The sequence below is a fragment of the Neofelis nebulosa genome, chromosome 8 (assembly GCF_028018385.1).
Source record: "Neofelis nebulosa isolate mNeoNeb1 chromosome 8, mNeoNeb1.pri, whole genome shotgun sequence".
NCBI classification, from domain to species: Eukaryota; Metazoa; Chordata; class Mammalia; order Carnivora; family Felidae; genus Neofelis; species Neofelis nebulosa.
The window spans coordinates 66,837,162-66,855,021 of record NC_080789.1 but is presented as its reverse complement, the minus strand read 5'-3'; the positions used below and the strand labels follow the sequence as shown (position 1 = coordinate 66,855,021).

Genomic DNA, 17,860 nt, shown 5'->3' with positions numbered 1-17,860 from the left:
AGGGGCATTGGCTGACTCAACTGGTGCAACATGCTTGATCTCTAACGATCTCGGCGTTGTGAGGTCAAGCCCCGTGTTGGGTGTAGAGATTGCTTAAAAACTTTTTTAATAATACATAGGTTATTTAATTTCTGTGAGTTTCTCTCTAAAATGAATGTAATCAGGGGCACCAGGGTGGCTCAGTAGGTTAAATGTCAGACTTTGGCTCAGGTCATGACCTTGCATTTCGTGAGTTGCCCCTCATCGGACTGACAGTTCAGAGCCTGGAGCCTGCTTCGGATTCTGTGTCTCCCTCTCTCTCTGCCCCTCCCCCACTTGTGCTCTGTCTCTCTCTCAAAAATAAACATTAAAAAATTTTAAATGAGTGTAATCATATACTTCTCCTGTGAATTTTTAAATTTTTTTTCGATGTTCATTTATTTTTGAGAGAGAGACAGAGCATGAGCCAGGAAGGGGCAGAGAGAGAGGGAGACACGGAATCCGAAGCAGGCTCCAGGTTCTGAGCTATCAGCACAGAGACTGACACGGGGCTCAAACTCACAGACAGCGAGATCATGACCTGAGCTGAAGTCGGAGGCTTAACCGAGGCCACCCAGGTGCCCCATCTCCTGTGAATTTTATAAGGACTCAGTGATATTATGTAGAGACCTAGGCACATACCTATTATTCTCAGAACTATATATAATCCAAGCATACAGGTACACTGAAATTATTTCACTTTTTTTTAAGTTTTTAAATTTATTTTTGAGAAAGAGAGCTGGGGAGGGGCAGAGAGAAGAGAGAAGGAGACTCCCAAGCAGCTCGCACATTGTCAACGCAGAGCCTGACATGGGGCTCAAACCCATGAACCATGAAATCATGACCTGAGCCAAAGTCAGATGCTTAACTGACTGAGCCACCCAGGCGTGCTGAGATTAATTCATTTCTAGTAAATATTCACCAAGAATATATTAAGCACATGTCTCCCTGATGACCATACTTTAGTATGACCATACTTTAGTATCAGTGCTTTGCTGATACCTACTATGTAGCATGGGTAAGAGACAGACATCATAGCAGAGAACCCAGCTGGAAGACTGGGAACATGAGAAAGCAGAGGTAGGGATGAAAAATTAAAAATATCTCGGCTTTCCAGAGTTTATGATCTAACTATGTTAGAAGAACTGAAACAGTGAACTCAGCAACAGTGAATGATTAATTGTCCAAATGCCTTTAATATGAAAAACACACATGCTAAAGGAAAAGAAAAGAAAGGGAAAGGAAATCAGTCAGCCAAAGCCTGGGATTGCAAATTCTGCTTATTCATTCACTGATTCACCCATCGAGCTTCCTGTGAGTATCTAGAATGTGTGGAGCATTATATATTGACAGGGATTTAATACTAAAGAAGGAGAGTGTGCTGTGCTATAAGGGTTAATTCCAGCAGATGCCAAATTGGCCTGAAATTTTTTACTGAAATAAGAGACACATCTGCATGGCACTGATCAAGGTATGCCATGAAATGGTCAAGGTATGAAATGCACTGATTAATGGTTTGCTTTTTTTTTTTTTTTTCAACGTTTTTTATTTATTTTTGGGACAGAGAGAGACAGAGCATGAACGGGGGAGGGGCAGAGAGAGAGGGAGACACAGAATTGGAAACAGGCTCCAGGCTCCCAGCCATCAGCCCAGAGCCTGACGCGGGGCTCGAACTCACGGACCGCGAGATCGTGACCTGGCTGAAGTCGGACGCTTAACCGACTGCGCCACCCAGGCGCCCCTGGTTTGCTTTGTATCCATGGGTCCACAGTGACTTTTGAAGTGGCTTATCCCAGTGTGTCAGCATTGTTTATTGATAACAATGAGACTGACTGTATCTGGTCTCAGTGAGACCTCATAGAGACCTCTGCTATTGAGGCTGGTTACATAGCAAGATCTATATGATTAACAAGGTACAAGGTAGTTCTAGAATCCTTTTGTACTTCCTGGTTCCAAAATGTTCCATGCACACATGAGTGATTTCTGATCTAAGAAATATGTCCTGCCATGGCACTGTGGAAAGAGGACAATTGGAGCCAATGCCAGGTGTCTCTGGATAACTTGCTGTGGGGTCGCTTTTGGCTACGAGGTTATCCTTACTTGATGCTTTTGCTATGCTGTGTCCCTTTAGGCAACAACCATAGATTTGTAAGCATTGTTATTTGGGGTCCTGTGAGTGCCCTTTATCAAGCACTAACTGCTGCCATTAGTTCGGTTGGTATCAGAAGGGGGATTATAAGTCCAGTCCCTGATTCATTTTTAACTAAAAATATGGCTAAGGCATTACTGAGATAGAAAAACTCTGGTTCTGCTAAAGGGGGTGGAGATGAATCATTGATGCCAGATGGTTGCCAAGTCACCCTTGATTTGAATCAGCACGTTTTCAAAGCAGTAATTGGTAATAAACCTTCCAGTGGAATCTGAAAATGATAAAACCTAAGCCTCAGATCTAGCAAAGTGGATTAGCAGGAAACTTCAGGCAGGTCCTCAAAAAGCAGTTCCATGGTGGCTGCATTCAATGTTAGCAAAAATAAAAGCTCAGAATCTCCTTTCGTTGGGCTTAACCCTCTCTGGCCAGGAGATGGCGCTTCAACCAAAGGAACCTGGGGCAGATATACCTGCTAAATAAACTATATCTGTGAGACCAATTAACTAAAAAGGTGATTCAGGTGGGACAAATTGACCATGGAGGACAAGAAAACACAAAAATAAGGGATTCTTCAGTGAAAAGAATTGTGACTGCAGCGTACTAAAAGAAAGTTCCCTGATGAGGCCTTGTGGAAACGGCTACTGAGAATTTTAGACCCAGGGGCAAAGCCCCCCTCCTAGAACACAGCTAAGTGGAGGAGAATGTTTGCTAGCCCCTGAGCAAACGTTTGGGCTTACCTTGGATCTTTGAATCGCTGCTACCTTTGCGGAGATGGTTTGTGCAGCAGCCACTTCTTGACCAGGCTGGATGGAGGAAGCGATGTGTCACGCATATCCCGATAGGTGGGAGCTCCTGGTTGTGGTGTGTGCCATACACGTTGATGGTTTCTTTCTTTTTTTTAATGTTTATTTTTGAGAGAGAGAGACAGGAGAGAGAGAGAGCAGGGGAAGGGCAGAGAGAGAGGGAGACACAGAATCCAAAGCAGGCTCCAGGCTCTGAGCTGTCAGCCCAGAGCCCGACATTGGCTGCAACTCACAAATCGTGAAGTCATGACCTGAGTCGAAGTCAGACGCTTAACCAATGAGCCACCCAAACGCCCCCATGTTGGTAATTTCTAATCAAGAGAGAAAGCATGTGCTGTATGGCCCTGTGGAAGGAAGATAACTGAGCTCCACCCAGTCCTCTCTCCTTGCTATGAGGCAGCCTTTGGCTGTGATGCATATCCATATTTTAATGCCGCTGTCATATTGTATCCTTTTCCTAGAAATCTTAGGTTTGTAATATTTGTCATTTTGGATCCTTGGGGTTTTCTTTATCGATGGAAACATGTCTAACTCTTGCCATCAATAAAAAATATATATATCCTCTTGCCCTCAGGGAGTTCGCAGTTTAGTGGGAGCTGAATATCAATTATGGGGTCAAGAGGCAGGTTGCATGGCTGGCAGGGAAGATTTCGCATGAGCCATAAGGAGAAATGATTGGTTGGTCATATAGGCCTCTGTAATGAAGTCTGAATGAGCTAGGATTATTTTACCCTAAACCCATAACCAAAGAGACCACATTGGAGACCTTGAGAAAGGTAAATCAAGATATTTGGGTTTGGGGAAATTTCATCTTCAGGAAGAATGCATTATAAGGACTCAAGAACTTGAATGAAGTGCCCATAGAAACTTGGAAGCAAAAACAATAGATGCCTCTCTCTGAGCATTTAGCAGTAATTTGCAATTGATTAGGCCAATGAAATGCAAAATGAAGATATGGCAGAGTTGGCCATTAATATACTCAATGTGTTATTGTATCCAAAAATGTACAAAGGGTTGGCAGCTTGAATATGTCCCACCAAACTCTAATCCCAAGTTCAAATTTTGTGGTTCTCCTTGGCTGAACTGTGGCTGCTACCATCAGGAAGCTGGGTCGGTGAGGCTCAGGTTCCCTGAGAGTGCTGTTAGGAGCAGTGTGTGCAGGCCTTTCTCTCCAGGAGCTGAACATGGATGTTCCTGGGAAGACTAGCGCTCCAGTAATGAGTCTATAGGTCACGGGTTGGCATTACCTCATGCAAAGGGATTTCTGTCCAACTACCAAACATCTAAGGAAGAACTCAAACGGAGATAAGTCTTCCTTTTGTGAGGATGGGAAGTCACACGGAGCCTGGAGTACAGAAGTATGTGTCTGGAGATGGGATGGCAACTTGCAGGCTGCTATAGGCACACAGGTGTGGACTCTCCTCTGCCAGGAGAATATCGCCACTTACTGAACTCAAACAGCCAGACTTTGGCCACAGTGAGCAAACAAAACAGTATAGAGAGACACAGAGATAAACGTCAAGCAGAAAATAATCAGAACAACCCACAAAAAATATGAAAGGAGATAGAAATAGATGGACCTAAATAAACAACCAACACAGAAAAAAGACAAACAAACAGTGAAGGCATTAAAGAGATTCAAGTACAGTAAAATAAGAGACATTCTGGAAACAAGAATTATAATTTTCCTATTTAAAAACTCAGACTTCTGGTTTTGGCTCAGAGTTGCAGAGGGCTGGCAAGCTATCACTCCCGCTCTTACAATAAGAAAAAAGCTGGGCCATTCTTTACAGGGCTAGAACAAACAATCTTAAGTATGGAACCAAAAAAAGACCCCCAATAACCAAAGTAATGGTGAAAAAGAAACCAAAGCCGGAGGCATCACAATTCCAGACTTCAAGCTGTATTACAAAGCTGTAATCAGCAAGACAGTATGGTACTGGCAGAAAAACACACATAGATCAATGGAACACAATAGAGAACCCAGAAATGGGCCCACAAATATATGGCCAACTAATCTTTGACAAAGCAGGACAGAGTATCCAATGGAGAAATAGTCTCTCCAGCAAATGGTGTTGGGAAAACTGGACAGCAACATGCAGAAGAATAAAACTGGACCACTTTCTTACACCATACACAAAAATAAATTCAAAATGGATGAAAGACATTTAAGTCTCACTTAAGTGAGACAGGAAACCACCGAAATCCTAGAAGAACACAGGCAGCAACCTCTTTGATCTCAGCCACAGCAACTTCTTAATAGACATGTCTCCAGAGGCAAGGGAAATAAAAGCAAAAATGAACTATTGGGACCTCATCAAGATATAAACTTCTGCACAATGAAGAAAACAATCAGCAAAACTAAAAGGCAACTAATGGAATGAGAGAAGATATTTGCAAATGACATATCTAATAAAGGGTTAGTGTCCAAAATCTATAAAGAACTTACCAAGCTCAGCACCCAGGAAACAATCCAGTGAATAAACAGATGTTTTCCAAAGAAATAGATGTTTTCCAAAGAAAACATCCAGATGGTTAACAGACACATGACAAAATGCTCAACATCACTCATCATCAGGGGAATATGAATCAAAACCTCAATGAGATACCACCTTACACCTGTCAGAATGGCTAAAATTAACAACTCAGGCAACAGATATTGGCTAGGATGTGGAAAAAGCGGAACACTTTTGCGCTGTTAATGGGAATGCAAACTGGTGCAGCCACTTTGGCAAACAGTATGGAGTTTCCTCAAAAAAATTAAAAATAGAGCTATCCTATGATCCACCAATTGCACTAACTAGGTATTTACCCAAAGAATAAAAAAACACTGATTCGAAGGAGCACATGTACCCCAATGTTTACAGCAACACTATGAACAATAGCCAGATTATGGAAAGAGCCCAAATGTCCAACTGATGAATGGTTTAAGAAGATGTAGTATATATATGCAATGGAATACTACTCAGCAATGAAAAAGAATGAAATCTAGCCATTTGCAACAACGAGGATGGAACTGGAGGGTATTATGCTAAGTGGAATAAGTCAGTCAGAGAAAGACCGATATCATATGACTTCACTCGTATGTGGAATTTGAGAAGCATGGCAGATGAACATAGGAGAAGGGAAGGAAAAATAATATAAAAACAGAAGGGAGGCAAGCCATAAGAGACTCCTAAATACAGAGAACAGACTGAGGGTTGCTGGAGGGGAGGTGGGTGGGGGGATGGGTTAAATGGGTGATGGGCATTTGGGAGGGCACTTTTTAGGATGAGCACTTGGTGTCATATGTAAGGGATGAATCACTGGGTCCTACTCCTGAAGCCAAGACTATACTGTATGTTAACTAACTTGAATTTAAATTTAAAAAAGAAAAAACCTGGTCAGGGGCACCTGGGTGGCTCAGTGGGTTAAGCGTCCCACTTCGGCTCGGGTCATGATCTCTCAGTTCATGTGTTTGAGTCCCATGTCAAGCTCTGTACTGACAGCTGAGAACCTGGAGACTGCTTCAGATTCTGTCTCCCTCTCTCTCTGCCTCTCCCCCACTTGCTCTCTCTCTCTCTCTCAAAAATAAATAAATAAACATTTAATAAAAGAAAAAGAAAAAAGCTAGGGAAATTTAAAAATCAACAACTTATCTTAACCATCAGAGAACTGTCTTGGGCAGATGCCCTATGGAAATCTGGAAAGGAGCAGGTACCTGTAGGGAGACACAAGACCTGAGCATTTGCTTACTCAGGACAGAAGCTGCTGGTGCCATATAAAGTAGGAGGAAAATTAAACTAGAAATGTTGATGGATTACTGGAGGCTGACAGTGTGCCAGTGTGAGGCTCCCCAAGGGTTGCAGTCATAGGGAAGCTCCCACCGTCTTGCAGTTTGCTCCTCCAGGAACCCCACCTGGCTCTCACGGGGAGGATGTGGGGGCACGCCAAAGGAAGCCCTCCCCGTGGGCTGGCTGGGGTCGGGGAACAGCAGTCACAATCAAATCTTCCAGGCCCAGCTCCCCTACCTATCTCTCTTGTGGAACAAAAGGCTCAGGCTGAAGCAGGAAATGCATCAAAGCCCGCTGGGTGTTGTTGTGGTCCCCTTGCAGCCAGGGAAGGGATTCAAAACCTTAGCCTGCAGAAACTCGTGAAAATGGAAAGGCAAAGGTACAAAAATAGCCAAAACAATTCTGAGAAAGAACAGAGCTGGACGACTTACATTATCTGATTTCAGGACTTATTATAAAGTTACAGTATTCAACACAGTGTTGTATCTGCAAAAGGGTAGCAAAGGAATAGACATGTAGATCAATGAACCCAAATAAATCCGTGCAAATATAATGAACTGATTTTTGAAAGGTGCAAAGGAAACTCGGTAGAGAAACAATAGTCTTTTCAACAAGAGGTGGCAGAGCAATTGGATGACAGAAGGGCAAGTGCAAATTAAAAATAAAAGGCTAATTCTCCTGTTGAGAAGAAAGGAAGTAACTTCTCTCCCTCATCGCTTTTCTTAGAGCATTTACTTTAAAAAAAACTTGTAAGTTCTTCCTCTGTCTCCTGGAAATGTATGTAAATCTTCTTAAACGTTAAAAAAGCCCCTTGCTGGCTTTACTGCTGGTAATGTCTTTCTCAAGAACCTAAAAACCAACTCTTCAAAATGTAATTACAAGAGAAGACAGTTCCCCTGTCTCCTGCTTTCTGGGGAATGGTAGGAGCCTAACCTCAGAGGGGCCTCACTCCAAGTTGCAAAACCACCTCATGTCATAATGGTGTGAGAAGTTTGTTTTCCTTTGGATAAAGCCCATTAGCAAACCCACACAGTCACCTCAACTACCAAGTAAGTCTAGAATGAGCACATGTGTGACAAATGGTGCTGTGAAGTTCTCTTACTTAAGGACTAGTTATTGTTTATCATGTGACTATGTATGTAATGAGTTGTGTTTGCTTGACTATTGCTGACATAGTAATAGGCAACCCTTCATCTGCCTCTTAACTGCAGTGCTGGGCCCAAAGGAGACATTTATGAATGGTCCACCAGGTTCTGTATATGATGGTGGTCTATTCTTTCTGGATATCACATTTTCATCTGATTATCTATTTAAGGCTTCAAAGGTTAACTTCCAACCAGAATCTATCTCTGTGACATCAACAGTCAGGGAACCATGTAATTAAAGACAACTGGAATACTGCTTTTCTGTGTTGAAAGTTTTGCTGTCAATTTGTTCTTTTTCCTCAGACTAAAACCCTGCAGGTTCATTCAGTACTTGACCGACAGGGCAGACAGAACACTACAGGATACTCAGATGATGGGCCAAGTGCAATGTGACATAATTCACACAATGTGTATGTGGTGTAAAGGAATAGAGGGCATCTTCTCACTGGACCACACATCTCTATACACAGTACAGAGTTCTGTGTGCATGCAACACTGACCCTACTCCCTGAGTTTACCCTTTAGAGACTGGTAGACTCCCCAAAGAAGTAAATGCTATCAAGAATAGAACTTTATAGCTGTAGGTTAGTTATGTCTAAGACACCTGCTTGCAAGTCTTGCTTCTTTGGTGTATCAAAATATATTTTGTGATGTACTAAATTTCCTGATGTCTACCAAATATTAAGGTGCATTTTAGCCTAATTTATTATCTGTATTTTTTTTATGTTTATCTATTCTTGAGAGAGAGAGAGAGAGAGAGAGAGAGAGAGAGAGAGCACAAGCAGGGGAGGGGCAGAGCAAGAGAGGGACGCAGAATCCAAAGCAGACTCCAGGCTCTGTCAGCACAGAGCCTGATGCAGGACCCGAACCCACAAGCCGCGAGATCATGACCTGAACCAAAGTTGGACGCCCAACTGACTGAGCCACCCAGGCTCCCCTATCTGTATTAAGTTATAAAAGTAGACTTAGATGACTAGATATTCTGTTATTTGTATTAACAGAGATCTTTTTCTGAGTATGTGGCTCATGCTGTTGTGAAAAATGTTTTACCTCTTACCTTTGTCAGTTTATAATGAGAAAACTTCCTTTTACCCTATGCAGCTCAGAGAGCAACTTGATGTATTATCTCAAACACAATAAATATGCTCCTGAAGGCAAAAAAAGAAAAGGGGGTTATTGCAGCTTTATTTTTGATAGTGGGACATTGGAGACAATTGTAAGTTCTTTCTCTGTTTCCTTGAAATGTATGTGCTGGTGGTGGGACATTGGAGACAATTTGGGTTAGTTATGAAATCTATTTTAGGAAGATAAAGGCTAAGCTGTTTTAGAAGAGATCTTCAAATGCAGTGCCTCAGACAAAATAAAAGATTATTTTTCTCTTAAGTCCAGAGACGTATGGGTGGTCCCAAATGAAAGGCACCAGTTCCTTATATATTGTTGCTTTGTTATTTCCTGGGAACTTGGTCAATCACCATTCAATCCTCATCCATGGCAAAGACTGACCATCCGTCCTCAGTACTGCCCTTTTCTTCTACCTTTCAGTAATAGAACTTTCCCATGTTTTAGACACATGACTGTTCATATAATGCAGAGACCACATTTTCCAGCTCAATGTGATCAAAGCTGGAGAGCAGTCAAGGAGCTGATAATTATTGAAACTGGATGATGGATACAGAAAGGTCAATAAACTGTTCTTTCTACTTCTCTATATGTTTAAACTTGTTTACAATAAAAAGGTTTTGCCACAATTAAAATTTGTCTTAAAGTTTTTAATCTATTTGGATTTTATTTGAATTACAGTAAATAAAATAATTTTGGATGACATGATGAATCCTTATTTTCTTCTTTTATCATTAAAATATCTTTAATATCTTTCATTTTCAATATATCTTCAGTATCTTTTTCATTTTCTATCTTTTGTCATAATCTTATTTGTATAATCATAAATATGATTTAAAACATAATGAAATGAGAAGGAAGGAAAGACAAAGGGAGGGAGACATGAAATTCCAAGTTTTTGCACTAGGAATCCTTAGAATTCCTTATTTTTATCTGTAGACATTATTGGCCACCCTAGGTCCCATCGTTTATGATGCAACCCACTGAAACAAGAGTAATTCAGAGGAGGAATAGTTGGCCCAGGAGAACTCATTCACATTCAGAGCAGGCCTCCTACTTAAGGGCCTCTCCAGGGAGCTCTGTCACTCTCCAAAGTCTAGAGTCAAGATCAAGTCCCTCTGGCCATTGTTATATGGGAAGCAGAGTTAAGAAGGCTTCCCCTTAGACAGAAGACTATAGGAATGTTTCCTTGCTAGGAGTTCCACTCCTGAATCTTCTAAAGTTGAGGGAAGTCCACAGAAGCCCTAGCCATATCTGGGGCTTTTGCTCTAGTGTTGGAAGGATGCCATTCAGTATCACCCGTTGAGAGCATCACTTGTTGGCCTAGGGTGCCCAGGTAAAGACAAATCTCCTTCTCATTCATATACATCTTCTCCTAAAACTACCCACTCTGGGAACCTGTGAGTGTCAAACCATGAACAGAGAGATCAGATCCTCACTTATCACCTTCCTGAGTTATCCATCAAAGAGAAAGGTGAAGGTGACAAGTATACCGTGTTCTGGTCTAAACCAAACCCTATCACTGTACATTTTACCAGGTGTTCTTGTTCTCAGTGTTCTTGCATTCTCTCTCTCTCTCTCTCTCTCTCTCTCTCTCTCACTCTCATTGGCATTTACCATCCCTGTGATGCACAGAAGATAGTCCAAGATTGACTTGGCTTTATCCAAATCTTCTGGTACCAACTCAGAGAGTAGCACAGTCTTCATGGACTTACATGCTAAGTACTGAGATTACAGAACAAACAGTAGACAATATAGATTCACAGAAACCCTGGAATGGGAAGACCTTGGAGTAGCTGATGTGCACAACCCTCACCTCCATATTGAGGGCTTCCTCCTGCCTGGCTTCCATAAAATCAGCACATTTGTGTGCCACTTCTGCTTGGGTTGACACAGAAGGGAAGAAAGGATTTTTATTTAGTAATAAAATAATATTTTAATAATATTTTAATAAATTATTTAATACTTGGGTATTATTACAGTAATACCCAAGGAAGTTGTCCTTTAATCTTTAGAATTGCTTTTTTAAAAACTTTTTTTTATTTATTTCTGAGAGAGAGAGAGAGAGAGAGAGAGCATGAGTGGGTGAGGGGCAGGAAGAGAGGGAGACACAGAATCAAAAGCTGGCTCCAGGCTCTGAGCTGTCAGCACAGAGCCCAACATGGGGCTCAAACTCACAAACTGCAAGATCATGACCTGAGCCAGTTGGGCACTTAACCAACTGAGCCACCCAGGCACCCCTAGAATTGCTTTTTTTTTAATCTTTAGAATTTCTTTATTTTTAAAAAAAAATTGTTTTTATGTTTATTCATTTTTGAAAGACAAAGACAGAGCACAAGCAGGAGTGGGGCAGAGAGAGAGGAGGACACAGAATCTGAAGCAGGCTCCAGGCTCTGAGCTGTCGGAACAGAGCCTGATACGGGGCTCAAACTCACGAACCGCGAGATCATGACCCAAGCCGAAGTCGGACGCTCAACCAACCGAAGCACCCAGGTGCCCCGAAATCTTTAGAATTTCTAAGCGGGAATGGACATTAGAAACCATCTAGTTTTCCAAGATTTTTTAAATGTTTATTTATTTTTGAGAGAGAGAGAGAGAGAGCAGGGGAGGGGCAGAGAGAGAAAGAGAGACAGAATCTCAAGCAGAGTCCACACTGTCAGGACAGAGTATAGGGCTCAAACTCATGAACCATGAGATCATGACCTGAGCCGAAATCAAGAGTCAGACATTTAGCCAACTAAGCCAACCAGGTACCCCCTGCCCAGATTTTTTTTTTTTAATAAGAAACTCAAGTGACTTACTCATGAACTTACTGGGGCAGAGAAAGGTCTTGCACCATCATCAGGTATCACAATATCCCTATCAATCACTCATTCATCATGATCTTTCAGCCACATAGTCAGTCCAAATGTTCATCACTTATTCACTGTGCTGATCAGAGCCTTCCTGTGGATTGAGTTCATTTCCTTCTGGAACTGGAGAATAGTACTTCTCAATGCTCTGGAGTCCGTTCCCAACTGCCTTCCTTTCTTTCTCCAGTCTGGATGATCTCTTTTCTCTTCTCTTTCCTTTCTAGGTCTGATTGTCTATGCTCTTTTCTACCTTCTCCACCTTGGCCAATAGCTTCCTACCCTGAGCCAGGAAGGGCTGATGAGCCGTGAAGCTTTACTCCCAATGCCTCATCCCCAGGCATGCTCTAAGACTGATAACTCATTTGATCATTCTTCTCCATTCTTGCCCCTCTGAAGGGGAACTTAAATGCTCCATGGAAGTTGGTAACAACATAACCACAGTCACTGCATCTGTTCTCTTAGGACTGTCCAACAACCCTCAGATCCAGGCCCTGCTCTTTGTGCTCTTCCTGGGGATTTACCTTCTGACCCTGATGGGAAACCTGACGATGCTACTGGTGATCAGGGCTGATTCCCACTTCCACACGTCCATGTACTTCTTCCTGAGTCACCTCTCCTTTCTGGATACTTTCTATTCCTCAATCATTGTACCTAAACTTTTAGAGAACCTTCTTTCCAAATGGAAGACTATATCCCCCCTCGAGTGTTTTACTCAGATCTCCTTGGTCATATTTTCTGGGGCCACTGAAGCTTGCCTCCTTTCGGTCATGGCCTATGACTGGTTCCAGGCTGTATGCCACCCACTGTTGTATGTGGTGGCCATGAACAGGAAGGTATGTACTGGCCTGGTGGGAGCATCCTGGGCCACAGGAGTGGGGACAGGCCTGGTTAACAGCATCCTTCTGGATCAGCAGCATTTCTGTGGCCCCAATCTTGTCCATAGTTTTGCCTGTGAGCTTCCCCCAGTCCTCCTGTTGGCCTGTTCTGACCCTTACATTAGCATTGCCTCCATCCTGACCACCATGGCGGTCCCGGGCCTTGGCACCCTTGTCCTATTTCTGGGCTCCTACACCTGTATCATCATGACAGCCCTGGGGATCAACTCTGTCACGGGTCGGAGGAAGATCTTTTCCACCTGCTTTTCTCATTTTCTTGTGGTCACCATCTTTTATGGTTCAGGAGTTTTCAGGTATGTCATACTATATCTCCTAAATGTAAATGTAGGGTATCCCTTGCCCTAAAGTGGCTTTGGTCTGTAGAACTTGGCATTGCAAAGGAGCAGGAAAATTACTATACTGGAATTCAGAAGGCCTAGGTTCTAGTTCTGGTTCTGCTGTGGACTAGCTGTGTGAATTATAAAAAAATCCATTTTCTTTCTCAGGTCTCAATTGTCTAAGTCTGAAAGATGAGCTTATACAAGGACTAGAGACTTTCCTACTTTCACTAACCTATGATTAATAGTTCTCAAAAGGAAATCAGACAGCCCTTGGTAGATTATTATTCAGCGCTAGGCAAAAATAAATAAATAAATAAAACATACAATTCTTGAAACAGATGACATCTTTCTTTCCTACTGGAAGATGATGTCTCTGAGCTGCTTTTACATGGCTCAAGCTCAATTTTAGTATGTAGAGAAAAGAAATATTATTAACCTCACTTTCAGGTAAGGAACCTGAGTGTCAAGAGTAACCAGGTGACTTCTCAAATGTTCCAGAACAAGTTAGTAATGGAGCCATAATATAAACCAAATCCCACTGATTTCAAACCTCATGCTCTTTCCTACCATGCTTCTCTCAAACATAAACAGCTCTAGCTAACAAGTCCTCACCTACTAGGAGCAGAATAATTAATGGTCCATGGTATCCACTGAACTGGAGATGGATTTGTACAAATTGCTCCATATTTTCTCACCTGCTTGTTACTTGGAGAGAAGGCAAGGGTGGAAAAGGATGATAAGGAATAGTCAAGAAGAGCTCACCTGAGGCTGTGGGAAAATCTCTTTATCTCTCTCTGCCTGATTTTCCTCATATGCCATAAGGAGACAATAAGATTTCTCCTACCTACTTCACAGAAATGTTAGGAGGGATAGATGAAGAATAATGACAGTAAAATGAATATCTTTTTAAATCAAGCACACCAGAACCCACAAAGAACATTCCAATGGTGATGGCACTCTAGCACACACACAAAAAAATTAATGTTTCTTTGGGAAATACTCCCAGTGACACTTAATAAAATGCACCCCCAAGATTTATTCTTATTATTTTAGATTAATATCTTGTGCTTAGCACATTTTTATTTTCCACGCTTGGCTTCTTTACTAAGCCAAAGAAAAATAAACCTAAAAGGACAAATGTTTGTTCCAATAAGGATTATATAAAATAATGTGCCATGGGGCACCTGGATGGCTCAGTCAGTTGAGCAAAGGACTTCAGCTCAGGTCATGATCTCACAGCTTGTGAGTTCGAGCCCCAGGTCGGGCTCTGCTGACAGCTCAGAGCCTGGAGCCTGCTTCGGATTCTGTGTCTCCCTCTCTCTGCCCCTAACCCACTTGCATTCTGTCTCTGTCTTTCTCAAAAATAAATAAACATTAAAAAAATTTTTTTAATAAATAAAATAAAATAAAATAATGTGCCGTGACTGGAGATAATTCCCAGAGCCATAAATGTTGGGAACAATGACAGTATTATTAGAGAAGCATACACTTTTGCCAGAAACAATCCTCACAGGATGAGAACATACATTGTATATACAGGGAAAAGAAGAGAAAAAAATCCTCATATCTTTATCATAACTATTAAGAAAAGATGTTTTGAAGCATATGAAGTACTACAGAAATGCATGAAATTATTAGTTTTTTTCTAATCTGCAGCCCTTGATGTGCTACAGAACTTTCTTTTTCTCAGGGCAGCCCTTATAATGTTCTGCATAAGAGAACTCATGTTTGGAGGCATATGAAGGTGGAAATGATTGACTTCTCAGTGATCATATAGTCATATCTAGACGTTGCTGCCACTGATAGTCAATTCAGCTCTGAGGACCCACTTTGCAGAGACTCTGGGATGGGATGGACCATGCCTGCCAACAGTATTGTGGCCATTGTTCTGAGCTCAGTTTACTCCTCTGTGCCATTCCTTTCAAGGTACATGACTCCAGCATCTGGCTCAGCCCTGGAACAAGTGGTCTCTGTGAAGTACAGTGTGGTGACCCCGTTGCTAAACCCTCTCATCTACAGTCTGAAGAACCAGGAAGTGAAAGCAGCCTTCAAGAGAGTGCTGGCCAGGAAGCCCAGGCTTACCTTCTAACCGAGTTCCACTGCCTGCTCGTAACAGGAGAAACAGTGGTGCAAAGGAAGAGGAGGCAAGAAGAACTATCACCAGCTATGTTCTTTCTTCTAAAAACAGAAGATTAGTTCCTCTAACTCCACTGTCCTCCCCCAATCAAGTGAGATAGGAAAACCCCCACAGAGCACATGATGGGGGGGCCAGTCACCACTCAAGAAAATTCTGACAAAAAAAGTGTGAAGGATCCTCAAAAAATTTAGAACTACCATATGATCCAATAATTCCACTTCTGGGTACTTATCCAAAAGTAAATTATTATATCTAGACGTCAGAGGAAAATAGCATGGAGGAGAAATTGGGATAGAAAGGGAGTCCATATTGTTGGGCACCATTCTGAGACCTCCTCACACAGAGCTCTGGGAGAGGGTGCACTCTGACAGCCCTGCCCTGAGCCTCCCTACAGCAACCTGAGCCTGGACCACTTCAGATCCCTTCTTGGTTCAGGACTTGTTCCAGGCCTAAGGAAGGAGAAGGAGTTGGAGAAACAGAACAGATTCTCCACTGCCAACCCATCTCTCCTTCAGCTCCCAAGAATGTTCTCAGGAAGAGAACAACGGCACTTTCCTGTCATGCTTCTATCAAATGCCAAGAGGTCAGGACTACATCAGTCAGGACTACTTCCATGCCAGCTCCCTGGCTTCCCTCTGTTCTTCTGAACTTCAAGCTAAGATACTCTCTGAAAATAAATTTGTTGTCAGTTTCCTCTAGCAAAGTCCTCTTCAGATTATGGCCTCATATATGGTACACTCACAGGTGATGTTTCCTGGTCTTCTCTGTGGCATGAAGGCCAGAGAAATGGGACTGGACACAAGTCCCAGCCTTAGCTGCATTTCTTCTTGGACCACTTGGTGAAGCAGGTCCCTTATGTTACCAGAGCATTTGACTTCCTGAGGGTAACCAAGACAGGGTAATAAGAAGTTGATATGTGAGCTCTGTAGGAAGAATAGCCATCTGACCATGTCCTCCCACACACACCCATACAAAGGAGTCACTCCTAAAACCTGTAGACTTGGGTAAATCATTTTGTCCCAAGGGGGAATAGCATGCAATACTCCTGGGAGATGCATCACATTGTGTTTAAGTTCACACTAAAGTCACATCATGAGTACCAAGTTATTTCCTGAGAGTCTGTTTTCATTAAGTACAGGAGAGGGATGGCCTCTCCACCCCTTTCATGGTCCTATCAGTCTCTAAACAAGCCATAGGGAGACTTCATGTGGGAACTGCTCATCTCTGAGACAAGAGAAGTATGATCTGACTACCAAAAGGCCCTGCAGGTATAGGGGTAGGAGGAGTGTAATCAGCTATATTAGACATCTAAGAAAGGCAGAAGAAGAAAAACAGGAAGTAGAAGATAACTCACTTAACTCAGAAATGTCATTTTTTTTCTTCAAGTTTTTACTTAAATTCCAGTTAGCTGGATGGCGGCGTAGAAGGACGCTGGGCTCACTGAGTCCTGCTGATCACTTAAATTCCACCCACACCTGCCTAAACCACCCAGAAAACTGCCAGAAGACTAGCAGAATGGATTCTCTGGAGCCAAGCATAGACAAGAGGCCCACGGAAGAGGGTAGTAAGGGCAGAGAGGCAGTGCGCGCTACACAGACTGGCGGGAGGGAGCTGGGATGGAGGGGCAGCCCACCAGCAAAGCAAAGCAGAGCTCCCGAGTCTGGCTTGCAAAAGCGGAGGGGCCGGATGGAGTGTGTTCTGACAGCAAGCGGACTTAACATCTGGAGGTTATAAGTTAACAGCTCTGACTCTCAACAATAGCCAAATTATGGAAAGAGCCTAAATGTCCATCAACTGATGAATGGATAAAGAAATTGTGGTTTATATACACAATAGAGTACTACGTGGCAATGAGAAAGAATGAAATATGGCCCTTTGTAGCAACATGGATGGAACTGGAGAGTGTTATGCTAAGTGAAATAAGCCATACAAAGAAAGACAGATACCATATGTGTTCACTCTTATGTGGATCCTGAGAAACTTAACAGGAACCCATGGGGGAGGGGAAGGAAAAAAACAGAGGTTAGAGTGGGAGAGAACGAAAGCATAAGAGACTCTTAAAAACTGAGAACAAACTGAGGGTTGATGGGGGGAGGGAGAGAAGAGTGGGTGATGGGTATTGAAGAGGGCATCTTTTGGGATGAGCACTGGGTGTTGTATGGAAACCAATTTGACAATAAATTTCATATATTAAAAAATAATTTAAAAAAATTAAAAAAAATAAGTTAACAGCTCTGCTCGGAGAACGGGAAGGCTAGAGGACAACGGGAGGGAGAGTTGTTGAGCCCCGGATGACAGAGCTCAGCTTGGGGGGGAACAAAGGTGCTCGCCAGTGCCATCTCCCTCGCCCATCCCCCAGCCAAAATCCCAAAGGGAACCAGTTCCAGCCAGGCAACTTGCTTGCACGGGCGCAAACACCCAACGCTGTGCTTCTGAGGATCCATCCCTCTGGCGGATCTGACTCCCTCCCGGCGCCGCAGGGCCCCTCCTGAAGTGGATCACCAAAGGAAAAGTAAGCTGAGCCTACCCCTCCCACCACTGTGCACCTTGTCGATCCACCCCAGCTAATATGCCAGATCCCCAGCACCACAACCCTGGTGGTTGCACAACCAGTATGCAAGTAGCCCAGACAGGTGCCACACCACCCC

General features: G+C 42.8%; 1 protein-coding gene across 1 annotated transcript; it reads left to right on the top strand.

Moving 5' to 3' along the window:
- The first annotated feature begins 12,272 nt into the window (after positions 1–12,272).
- On the top strand, positions 12,273–15,164 carry LOC131483852 (olfactory receptor 8S1). Its single transcript, XM_058682235.1, has 2 exons — positions 12,273–13,048; positions 15,002–15,164. Exons 1-2 carry the CDS (start codon positions 12,273–12,275, stop codon positions 15,162–15,164), a joined length of 939 nt encoding a protein of 312 aa, XP_058538218.1.
- The last annotated feature ends 2,696 nt before the right edge of the window (positions 15,165–17,860 follow it).